At 35.4% G+C, this 12,985-nt stretch overlaps 2 protein-coding genes across 2 annotated transcripts; one reads left to right on the top strand and one right to left on the bottom strand.

The window, feature by feature from the left end:
* The first annotated feature begins 825 nt into the window (after positions 1 to 825).
* Positions 826 to 7,891, top strand: LOC148205734 (G-type lectin S-receptor-like serine/threonine-protein kinase At1g11410). The gene is made up of 7 exons (XM_088103752.1): positions 826 to 2,152; positions 5,866 to 5,997; positions 6,092 to 6,276; positions 6,395 to 6,605; positions 6,748 to 6,985; positions 7,103 to 7,253; positions 7,336 to 7,891. Exons 1-7 carry the CDS (start codon positions 862 to 864, stop codon positions 7,639 to 7,641), a joined length of 2,514 nt encoding a protein of 837 aa, XP_087959878.1. The 5' UTR covers positions 826 to 861; the 3' UTR covers positions 7,642 to 7,891.
* Positions 7,892 to 7,976: 85 nt separating this feature from the next.
* LOC148205733 (G-type lectin S-receptor-like serine/threonine-protein kinase RKS1) lies at positions 7,977 to 12,497 on the bottom strand. Its single transcript, XM_088103751.1, has 7 exons — positions 10,786 to 12,497; positions 10,561 to 10,689; positions 9,590 to 9,759; positions 9,243 to 9,453; positions 8,904 to 9,141; positions 8,682 to 8,832; positions 7,977 to 8,589 (listed from the first exon to the last, which is right to left on the bottom strand). Exons 1-7 carry the CDS (start codon positions 12,104 to 12,106, stop codon positions 8,287 to 8,289), a joined length of 2,523 nt encoding a protein of 840 aa, XP_087959877.1. The 5' UTR covers positions 12,107 to 12,497; the 3' UTR covers positions 7,977 to 8,286.
* Positions 12,498 to 12,985: the final 488 nt, after the last annotated feature.

Raw genomic sequence — 12,985 nt, 5'->3', positions numbered from 1 at the left:
TGACGTAATTATATTGAAAGTAAATAATAATTCCAGGTCACATTTGTAAAAATATTTTAATTTCTATTTAACTTTACTTTTAAAGCGTAATTTATCACTTATACCCTTTCTATTTAATATTTTAATTAATTTACATATATGCATAATGAAGGAAGAAAAATAATATTAAGTTAAAAAATTATTACGTAATTTTGAATTTATAAAGTAAACCTTATAAATTAGTTTAAGGAATATCGAAGTTTTTTTTGAACTCTCTTTTTTCAAGTCATGATCGCCATTTATCCACAGTATTCCACAGTCAAATATCGCCACAAAATCATGACTTCAAGTGGCATCCAACACCTGGTTACCATTGTTTTAAGTGTGCGTAGAAGTTTTTTGAAAAAAAAAACCGAAAATCACAAAAATAACCACTACTCTTAATCTTTGTCGTTTTTATTTTTCCTTTTTATTGAACTTTAGCCAACATAAAATAAATTTTGGTACTGGATTTGACAAAGTGAAGGTTGTTATTTAGATAACTTAGAATTATTAATGATGAACATTAAGTTTGATCGACTACATAAAATGGATTAGCTAAAGCAACTTATATATCCTAACCTATTTGTCTATGTGTTTGTGGGGCACATGAGAAACAAAGTATTTAATGTGAAACAACCACCAATGTTTAGTTGTGTGTCTCAATCACTCTCTCTTTACATGCACAATCCTGAATAAAACAACTCATGCATATCAATTTTCACGGAAAAATATCAGCTACCATCATAAATACCGATTCAAGAAGCGCCTCCAATCATTTATAACCTTTCTCCAAATAAATACTCCGTTCACTCACAAACATAGAACTACAACACCATTATCATGAAGTTGCTTTCAGCTAAAGAGTTTCTCACCCCATTTCTTCTTCTGACGCTTCTTTACCCTTGTTGTCATACACTCCACAACACCATAACCACAGGCCAACCCTTGAAAGACGGCGACGTTTTGCTCTCCGATGGGTTGGGAAACTTTGCACTCGGTTTCTTCAGCCCATCAAACTCCACAACCCGATACGTTGGGATATGGTACAACAAAATTTCGGAACAAACGGTAGTGTGGGTTGCCAACAGAGACGCTCCGCTCAACGACACTTCCGGTGTTCTATCCATGGACAACCACGGAAACCTCGTACTCCACAGCAATAACACCCGAAACCTCGACCCCGTTTGGTCTTCAAACGCTTCCATGGCATCGACGAACGTTTCGGCCAAGCTTTTGGACACTGGAAACCTAGTTTTGATCCAAGCCGACAAAATTGGTTTTCGTTGGCAGAGTTTTGACTATCCTAGTAATACTATGCTTCCGTTCATGAAACTCGGGTTGAACAGAAAAACCGGTCTGGACCGGTTTTTAACTTCTTGGAAATCGGCCAACGACCCTGGAACCGGGAACTTGACGTATAAAATCGACCCAACCGGGTTTCCGCAGCTGTTTCTTTACAGAGGGGATGCCCCGTTGTGGAGGGTCGGGTCATGGACGGGTCAGAGATGGAGCGGGGTGCCCGAGATGACTCCGAATTTTATCTTCAACGTTAGCTACGTGAACGACGAGAAAGAGGTTTCGATAATGTACGGAGTGAAAGACCCGACGGTGTTCTCGAGAATGGTGCTGGAGGAGACTGGGCACGTGACGAGGTTCACGTGGCAGGGTCGCGAGCACAGGTGGTTTTCGATATGGGACGCGCCAAAGGAGGAGTGCGACAACTTCAGGCGGTGCGGGTCGAACGCGAACTGCGACCCGTATCACGAGGATAAGTTCGAGTGCGAGTGTTTGCCGGGGTTCGAACCGAGGTCCGAGAGGGAGTGGTTTCTTCGTGACGGGTCGGGTGGTTGTATTCGGAAGAGTAATGTGTCCACGTGTGGAAGCGGAGAGGGGTTTGTGGAGGTGCCACGTGTGAAGGTCCCGGACACGTCGAAGGCGCGTGTGGTGGCAATGATCGGAATGAGAGAATGCAGAGAGAGATGTTTGAAAGATTGCACGTGTGCGGCTTACACGAGTGCGAACGAGAACTCGGAGAGTGGGTGTCTTACTTGGCACGGTGACATGGAGGACACGAGGACCTACACGCAAGTAGGACAGAGCTTGTACGTGCGAGTGGATGCGCTTGAATTGGGTATGTTATCTTTCTTTTTTTTTTAAATAGATAGTTAAAACTAAGATACACATTAGTAATAACTTGAACGAAACATGTAAATAGTTAACGAAGAGTTATTTTATATTTAATACAAATATAAAGATTCTACTTTTTTTTATTTAAAAATAGTGTAATTAAAGTAATCTAGGTGTGAACTAAAATAATAAAAGACAAAAACATTACTTGACTAATTAATTAGTTAAGAAGGGACCTTCATTACAAAATCGGATAAGATATTTGTTATGAGTGAAAAATTTAAATTTATTATCCTGACAATGTATTAAATATGTTATGTATCAAAAGTTATTTGATTGCATATGTTTATAAAGAAGTGAGAAATTGATTTAATTTATGCAAGATATTTTAAGTCACATGTAACAAAAAAAAAATGACTATCTAATTTTAAACTTTATATATTGATAACATATTAAATATTATAAATAACGTGAAAAACTTGTTATTTGTTTTTATGACTCGTTTTTTCATGAAATTTTAGTTCTATATATTGAATAAAGATAACTTTGACCATATAAATACGAAACATAGCGATAGTATGTAAAACGGAAGAGTAGTGAAGAGAAAAAGAACAATTTTATACTCTATATCATATTTAATAACAAATATATGAAAATACGAACGTCCATCATCATATTCATATGTGCTATCGACAAAAAATCCCATTGTATTTAGAGTATGAATTTGTTCAAAATTGTTTCGGGTATGAGTTAAGGTTACTTCCTCAAAACAAACCAAGTTGTTCTGAATACTGGATAGGCTTCCTAGTGGTTCTTCATTATGAAAGTTACGTTTGTTTGCTCTCTCTCCATCTTGTCCAATTTGTGTGAGTGGATATCTGTCAAAGATACTTCGATGCTCAAGTCAGTAATATAATCGAACGGTTAGCACAAGAATAAGTGATGCATATATTGTGTATAATGATCCTAAAGTAATACCTCAGACCCTTATTTATACAAGTTGCGATGAACCTTTATTCTTTCCTAGCTAATGACGACCCAATCAAACTTTAATATGCATTAGGGACTTAATGAGTCATTATCACTGATAATCTGACCATACTATTAGGTCATAGTAAGTACGACCTAGGTCTGAGTGACCTGGATGGATGACCTAGGTGGACGGCCTAGGAGGACAGTTTGGGAGAACAGCCTAGGAAGACGAACTGGATAAACGACTTGAGAGGTTGGACTAAGAAGACAATCTGAGAGGACAACCTGGATAGACGACTTGAGTGTTCTGGGTGGTGCTTGGTCCAAGACAGACCCTACGTTACACATGGTGTGGCAGACTGTACATCACACACGATGTGACAAATTGTACGATACACATAGTATGGCAGACCGTACGAACAAAAATCAAATTAAATTCATGACTTACCACTAAGTAAACATAATCACAACACCGAAACAACTTCAACTCAAATATTATTTTTCTTATAACAACTCTACTATGTATGCATTGAAGCTTCTTCAAACTAAGAAAGCTGGATTTTTCATAAATTTTAGCCAGAGACTTGGTTTTTTAGCACTAGATAATTAGATTCAACAATTTGACTTTCATCTTCCCTTGTAGCTTGCTGAGTTTAAGTGTTCACGCTTCTTTGAACTTGATTATTTTTCCAATTCAAATATATATATATATATATATATGGGGTTTGCTAACGCGCGTACGCCTGTTTTTCAGTTGGTACATTTTAGCAATGTGTACCAGGTTTTAGTAGACAAAAATATCCTTATATATCATGGATTCTAAGTTTTAAGGTTAAGGGTATTTTAATAATTTTCATTCTCAAAACTAAAAAAAAAAAAAAGAAACCCCCCAAACCCTTACTCACCTCTCTCATTCCTCTCAACCCTTTCTTTTTCCTCTTTCTCACTCCTATCTTTTCTCTGTCATTCTTACTGTAGCCTCAATTGAAAAAATCAGAAACACTTGCTGTTAAACAATCTTACAAAAAAATGATTTTATAATGAGTTTTCATCTTATAATTTTTGTCTTATCTAATTTTATCCAATTTTCACAAGCATAAAGGAATTGGTAATTGACCTGGAAAAAATTCAGAAATACTCGCTGTTAGACAATTTCTTACAAAAAATGATTTTATAATGAGTTTTTATTTTATTATTTTTGTCTTATCTAATTTTATCTAATTTTCACAAGCATAATGACATCAAAGGAATTGGTAATTGGCCTGGAAAAAAATCAGAAACACTCAGTTGTTAAACAATTTCTTACAAAAAAATGACTTTATAATGAGTTTTCATTTTATAATTTTTGTCGTATATAATTTTATCTAATTTTCACAAGCATAATGACATCAGAAAGAATTGGTAATTGGTCTGGAGGGTTTTTTTAGAGATGATGATTCAACAAATACAGATGATGAAATTAGAGAGGTTAGTGAAGATGGTGAAATTGAAGAGATCTTGAATGAACATTTTCCTTGAAGGTGAATATGTCAATGACTCAATTCTTTACAAAGGAAAATTTTTTAAAGGCATGTGTTTCTGATTTTTTTCAATTGGGGCTATAGTAGGGATGACAGAGGAAAGGTTGGAGTGAGAGAGATGAAAGAGAAAGGATTGAGAGGAATGAGAGAGGTGAGTAAGGGTTTGGAGGGTTTCTTTTTCTTTTTTTAAGTTTTGAAAATGAAAATTATTAAAATACCCTTAACCTTAAAACTTGGAATCCATAATATATAAGGATATTTTTGTCTACTAAAATCCGGTACACATTGCTAAAATGTACCAACTGAAAAACAGGCGTACGCGTGTTAGCAAACCCCTATATATATATATATATATATATATATATATATATATATATATATATATATATATATATATATTCTTACCAAATTGAATATATACAGATCACATTCTGTTTAGACTTATCTTTGGAGCTTCCAACATACCATAGGAAAGTTCCCATTTCAGCTTTGCCAATTTGGATCTTTTAGTTGCTGCAACATGTAATATAACATATTTAAAGTTCTGGGTTTAGGTTAACTCAGTATGTATTCAAGAGATATATTGTTGTAAAATAAATTCCTTCAAGCTGAAAGTTTTTCGGTGATTTTTTTTTTCTACAATTAAACATCTTGTTATATCCACAACTTTTCCAGTGGCATAATGTTGGTAAATAGCTCCTCTGTCAAAGTTAAATGTAGACATGAAACAACTTCGTACTTCGTCATGGAGTCCTTCTCATGTTGCTTGATTTGGGCAATAGTAGGATTAACTCTCAATGGTGGGGCTTGCTTGTCATGATCTGCATACTCCAATAAGTCAAAAGACTTTAAACATTGTCTCATTTTTATAATTCATATGATAAAAATTCCCAGAAAATTGAGGAATTACAAAATCAATAGGACTCCCTGAAGCCACTGAATTCTCATGAGTAATACACTAGAAATGACAGCCTATAATCTTATCCATACATGCTGTCAGCAAATGATCAGGTACCCACAACATTTATAGTACAATATGTCCAAAATCAGAGTAAATCGATGACTGAACATTACCACTAGCATAAGCAAAGTAATTGAAATAAGTAAGCAAAATTATAGCAGTGAAAAGAAAAGTTTTACAACCCATTAATCTAGCAGTATATAGTTGATTTATCTGTCATTATTTCTTCTGTACTTATAACATCTTTACATTTGAATTTTGCAGCTAAATATGCAAAACATCCGTATGGTTCTCTTGGAAAGAAGGGAATGGTGGTAATTTTGACCATTGCTATTCTTATGATATTGTTTTTGGCAGTGACTTTCGTGTGTTGGTCTGTTAAAGACAGGAAACAAGGTAAGTTTTAAAATTATTATTTACCACGTTAGGGGTTCTCAATTCTAAATTAATTACGTGCTCAAATGTATTTGTTTCCTTGTTTGATGAAAAGGGATAAAAAGGAATCGCAAGTATTCCTTTCGTCTTAACTTGGAGGACTCTACCGATCTACAAGAATTTGACTCTACAAAAAATTCAGATTTGCCATTCTTTGATCTTAGCTCCATTGCTGCTGCCACAGACAATTTCTCTGATTCTAACAAGCTTGGTCAAGGGGGCTTTGGTTCTGTTTATAAGGTAGCTATTCTTCTTTAACAAGTTCAAATTCAACTACAAATTTACTTTTTATAATGCCTGGTATCCATATATATCACATTACATATATTATTAAAATTACCTTGGATGATGACTTCAGGGTCTACTGAGTAATGGAATGGAAATAGCAGTGAAGAGGCTGTCAAAGAACTCTGGACAAGGCATAGAAGAGTTTAAAAATGAGGTGGTTTTGATCTCAAAGCTCCAACACAGAAATCTTGTGAGGATCTTAGGTTGCTGCATTCAAGGACAGGAGAAGATGTTAATCTATGAGTATTTGCCTAACAAGAGTTTGGACTCTCTAATTTATGGTATGTTTTTGTTTTCATCTTGGCTGCTTAGTACTTTAGCTCTCACTTTGGAGGTAGCCATGTCCATACCTAACCATTTACAGTAACAAGTTCATCCATAAATTACCAGAACAATGAATGATACCTTAAATTTTTGGCCCAGACGAATCTAAAAGGTCACAACTAGACTGGAAAAAGCGATTTGATATCATCTGTGGGATTGCTAGAGGAATTTTATACCTTCATCAAGATTCACGATTGAGAATCATTCATAGAGACCTAAAAGCCAGCAATGTCTTGCTGGACTCTGCATTGAACCCAAAAATTGCAGATTTTGGTATGGCTAGAATATTTGGTGGAGACCAAATTGAAGCAAACACAAACCGTGTTGTTGGAACCTAGTAAGTAATTAACAACAAACAATATTAATAATCTTCATTGTATTATTTGTTACTCAGACAGTACATATGTAAACAGTTCACATCATATAGTGATTTCCTTTTGTTTTACTTTTGTAGTGGCTATATGTCACCAGAATATGCCATGGAAGGACAATTTTCAATAAAGTCTGATGTATACAGCTTCGGAGTTTTACTTCTAGAGATCATTACAGGCAGAAAGAACAGTGGTCAATATGAAGACATTACAGCCACAAATTTAGTTGGACATGTTAGTATTTTTATGAGAACTTCTGCTGCAATTTAAATATACCCTTCAATGGTCCAACTGATATGATTTTCAATTAATGTAGATATGGGAACTATGGAGAGAAGGAAAAACCATGGAGATCGTTGATCAATCATTAGGAGAGTCGCTCTGTGACCTTGAAGTCCAAAGATGCATACAAATTGGTCTTTTGTGCGTGCAAGATTATGCCGCCGACAGACCATCTATGTCAGCAGTTGTTTTCATGCTGGGTAATGACTCCACTCTTCCTGACCCAAAACAACCAGCATTTATTTTCAAGAAAACTAATTATGAGAGCTCAAATCCATCAACCAGTGAAGGAATTTATTCAGTAAATGATGCGAGTATAACTATGATTGAAGCTCGCTGAAGGCCAATGCGATTATGGTGCTTGTGTAATAAATACAACAATACTAAGGTTTGCCAAAATATTGTATATGATAAATTACAAATTATCCACTTTAGAATGATGATGTAAAATTAAAGGGTAATAAGGTAGCGTAGATCCACACATTTTTCTTCTTGTGGGATAACTACACTGCTCTAAGTATATTTTATATGAAAGAAACTGTAAATCTCGTTAATATGTATGATTAGTGCCACTTCTTTTTTCTTTTAAATTTAGAAATTAGTTTAAAGCTAAAGTATAGTTGTAGGGTGTCAAAACTACCACGGATCGCCTTTAAAAAAGAAGAGGAAAATGAATGTTGTATATGACGGCTATCATTATATCCTTAGAATGAAACAATGAAACCTGCGAACTTCAAAGCTGGAATATTGTTTCTTATGAACAAATCAATGGTTTCTAGGTCTGATAATATTTAGAGCCTCCACACCCCCACAATTTCAATAGATATAAGTGCACAAAATTCCATTTATTTATTTTACATGAACATAATGCGCCAAATGATTTTAGGGGCTGTAGCTAAGCTAGAAAGCGCCAAAATGCTACACGTGTACCAGACACATTTAAAATAAAATCTGCACCACCTTAAAAAACTGAGGTAGCTTTTAGCTAGCGAGCGATGATGGTGGTTGCTGTTACTTCATTTATTGAAGATCCTCCCCCTGATGTTGACGGCTCAGGACAATCTCTGTCTCCATGGAATAAAAATGCTGGCTTTTGGGGTGGGGAAAGAGGTGTTTCATTGCTCAGCATAAAAGCAACTTCCGACAAGGAAGGTCTATTCTCTGCATTTTCTTGAACGCACAATAGACCAATTTGAATGCACCTCAGAACAAGAGCTGGAGAGTAAGACTGAGACAGTGTTGAATCAACTATGTCCAAGGCCATTCCTTCTGTCCAAAGTATCCACACCTACACATGTATAACATAAGCATTAAATTAACCACTGATAATACCAAAATAGTTTGTTAGCCAGTTTTAATGATTTTTCTTTCTCGACTTACATGTCCAATTAAATTTGGGGAGGATCTTCCCTTTTCACAATCTGTATTTCTCTTGCCAGCAATAATCTCCAGGAGTAAGACCCCGAAACTAAAGACATCAGATTTTGTTGAATACCGTCCATCCATTGCATATTCTGGTGACATATAACCGCTACATAAATCAAAACGGTTAGAACATATTAATAACTGCAGTCTCTAGGTTTACATGAATAATACACCTACTATGTTCCAACCACTCTTCTCGTCCTTGCTTGGATTTGATCTTCTCCAAATATTCTAGCCATACCGAAATCTGAGATTTTGGGATTCATTGCAGCATCAAGGAGTACATTGCTTGCTTTTAGATCTCTATGAATTATTTTCAGCCTTGAATCTTGATGAAGATATAGAACACCTCGAGCAATCCCCAAAATGATTTCAAACCGCTTATCCCAAGTCAGTGATGACCTTCGCTTTTCATCTGAATTTAAGCGTTCAAACTCTCAGATGTGTATAAAAAATGTAATGAAACAGGAGTATAACATTTTCTTTGCAGTAAAGAAAAAGTAGAGAAAGACATACCGAATATGAAAAAGTCCAAGCTTTTATTTGGTAAATATTCATAAACTAACATCCTTTCTTCTTTTTCAAAGCAACAACCGAGCAGCCGCACCAGATTTCTGTGTTGAAGTTTAACTAACAATCTAACTTCAGTTTTAAACTCTTCTGTCCCTTGACCTGAATGTTCAGACAATCTTTTCACTGCTATCTCTTGTCCATTGGCTAGGCAGCCCTGAAATGTTTATAACTCTTCAACCCCATTTCACTCTTTTTTTCATTATTTTTCTACAATTTCTATTCAAGGAAAACTAAAGACATAAAAGACACTTCTCACAACAGTTGCTCATGCATGATGGAGTTTGAGTTACCTTGTATACAGAACCAAATCCACCTTGCCCAAGCTTGTTCTCATCTCCAAAATTTCTTGTGGCTTCCATTATTACTTTAAGGCTGAAAAAGGGAAGATTTGGATGTGCGTTGCTTGGGATATCGTGGTCGTCTTCAGGGGAAAATTGGTTTAAATGTTGCCTCACTTTATCTGAAATCATAAATGCACGACATAAAAGAATAAGCTCCTCTTACATTTTTCTTTTGTGCTATTTCTACAAAAAATTTCCCTTTATTTGAAATATTGGAAAACAAGTTCTAAAGTTTGTCTTCTTTTTAAGAGGGGAAATAGTAGTAGATGAGGTATAAATATTTCTACATTAACTATGTCGATGCATCTATAACTCTACATTTAGCCATAGTGTTTCCGATGTAAGGATCCCTCTTATTCATTTTAAATAAAACCTTAGATTCAATACCTGCAGTTGGTGACGAAGCTTAAGATCGGTTAAATAGCCTTACTAACTGTCCCATAGTACGCAGACCTTATAATGAGTCAAAAGAACAGAAGAAGAATGTCTAAACCAGAAGAAACTGATAAATTGACCATTTTTCATGAATATATGCATAGTTGTTGCATATTGACAATTAAGTTGTTTAGAGGTATTCAAGAGATTAACAACAAATAGTTGAACTATAAAGAACAGGGAAGTGACTTCCCAAAAAAGCCCACGCTGGAATTGGGGAATTTCCTGACAGTTTGATAATATCTATTCTTCTATTATACACTTAATGTCAAAAGGTTTGAGCCATAGTTTTTAATACAAAAGAATTTAATTTAAAAACACATATATACATTGTAATTCAACCAAAGGCTGTTCAGTCTATTTCTAACGAGTTGAGTGCAGAGATCTTTATAGTGACGGCACATAAATTCAATCCTCGTCTTTTTATCTTACAATTTCCACATTAGAGTGCTGTGTAATAGCATCCTTAATAGTAAATGACGCACCTTTGCTTTTTCTCTTCCACATGTAATATACACAGGAGAAAAGAATGACACTTGTCAGTACTGAAGCAATAGGAATTGCAACCATCCTCTTTTTACTGCGTACTCCTTTTCTTTTTTTGTTATAATTTTCTGACAAGAAGAAACAGGTCAGATAGGTTGAAGCAGAGTGTTAAAATATATGTGTGGTGTTAAATTCATAGAGAAAAAAATAGTGGGAGGGAGTACCTAGTTCGACTGCATCAACTCGAACAAATAAATCTTGGCCTTGATCACTCAGTTTTTGTATGTCTATTAAATTTCCATGCCATGCCAAGCACCCACTTCCACCATTCCTCACATCAAGAACTGCATAAGCAGTGCAAGAGCAGTTTCTCAAGCAATCCTTCTCACACTCATCCAAACTCCAACCCTCTTTGGCAGTTGCCTCAGACGTATCAGGGAGCTTTAAGCCTTCAAGTTTCACAAACCCTTCTCCATTCCCGCAAACTGATACACCTTTCTTCCTCACGCACCCTTCTGACCCATCTCTGTTATTGTACCACTCATGTGGGGATTTGGGTTCAAACCCAGGTAGACAAGTGCACCGAAATTCCTCAAAGTTCAAAGGGTCACAATTGCCGTTTGATCCACAGGTTCCATAGTTATCACACTGATTTGTTGGTTCAGACCAGTACCTATTCCATTGATTCTTTTGGTCATCCCAAGTGAATACTTGAAAGAAACCTGATGGTTGAACTACTACCCTAGAGATCAACGACTGATCAACCGTGCTATACGAGAGCACTGCCTGGTTATCATCTTCTATATAAGAAGCGTTAAAAGTATACATATCTCTCTTCATGTCGGGTATACCCATAAATAATTCTCCGTTCCACGATCCGCCTCGCCAAAAGGGCAGGTTCTGGTGGTAAAAGATCAACTGGGGTTTCCCAGCGCTGCTTATTTTCAATGTGTACGAACCTGCTCCGGGATCATTATCTGTCTTCCAAGATTGGAGGAACCAGCTCTGGTTTGTTCTTCTGTCGAAACCAACCCTTAGATATTGAAGTAAGGTATCTGTGGGATGATCAAAGCTTTGCCAGATGACAGCTTTGGTGTTGTCAAGAATCAGAACAAGATTACCTATATCTGTGAGTTTAGCCATGACTTTGGTGCTGTTTGATTGAGAAGTAGAAATATTGGTAGACCAAACTGGAAAGGTGCTATATTTGTGTTGGAGTACTAGGTTTCCATCTGGATTGATTGAGAGAAACCCAGAAGTGTCATTTATTGGAGTGTTTCTGTTTGCAACCCAAGCAACAGTTTGTTCTTGCACATTGTTGTACCATATTCCCACATAGCGGAAGTTGGACTTGACTGGACTGAAGAATCCAAGAGCAAATGTTTGGGCTTTTGAAACAAGAAGCTCTCCATCTCTGATGCCTTTGTCAGCAACTATGGTATCAGAAGAAGAGCAAAAGGAGAAGCTGAATAGTAGAATCTTAGCGCAGAGCAGGTAGATGTATTGACTCATGACAAAGCTTGAAAGAATTTTAGCATGGTGCATGGAGTTCCTCTTTCATCCCCTCTTGCATTTTATGAGGAGAATCCTACTTTGTACTTGAAGATTAGTGCTGTCAAATCAAACGTGTTCATACTCTTCTTGTACTAATTTTTCTCTCTAGCAGATTCATGTACCCACACAACTACGCAAGAATTTCACTTGGATTGAGGACTCCTACACTTTGGAAGAATCATTCCTTTTGTCATGATTGTCTTTGAATCGTCGTGGAGGCTGCTGAATGCACAGACAACAAAGGCCGTACCTAAAACGTTATTCTTTTCTGCCTACAAGTAACTGTTGCATGATGAAATTTTTATAATTATTTTACTTTTTATTTTTTTTAGAATACAGAACTTTATTTTTTTAACTGTTTTATCTTTATAAAATGAATCAAATAAACGTAAATGTAGAATAAAAGAAAAAAAACTTTGTAATTCCACGACAAATGTTCATTGGAAGAAAACAATTTATGATTGTAAAAAGATAGGATTCGTAAATTTTTTTTTACAGATATTCCAAAAGAAAAATATAATTTCATGAAAAAAATATACATAGATTTTTCTATATATATCATTTGAATTATGAAAATGCAGCTATAATTTATTATTGAATCAACAAAAAAATTAAATAAAAATGACTTTACGATAATGAACCAAACTTATAAAACAAATTAAAGTGTTATCCTATAATTAGTGTGTGTAACATTGCATTGCTTGCATCACCAATTATACAAAGACACATGACGTGTTAGATTTCAAAGAATAGCGTATTTTTAGGACGGAGTGGTGGATAAATATATATTTAATAACTCACTAGAATCATTAGTGTTGTTTTGTGTTATCACTTTTCTCGTCATTGTGCATTTCTATGTAATAATATATT

This window comes from Vigna umbellata, chromosome 1 (assembly GCF_029865625.1).
Source record: "Vigna umbellata cultivar VRB3 chromosome 1, Vumbellata_1.0, whole genome shotgun sequence".
In the NCBI taxonomy this organism is placed as follows: Eukaryota; Viridiplantae; Streptophyta; class Magnoliopsida; order Fabales; family Fabaceae; genus Vigna; species Vigna umbellata.
This window is presented reverse-complemented; position numbering and strand designations above follow the sequence as displayed.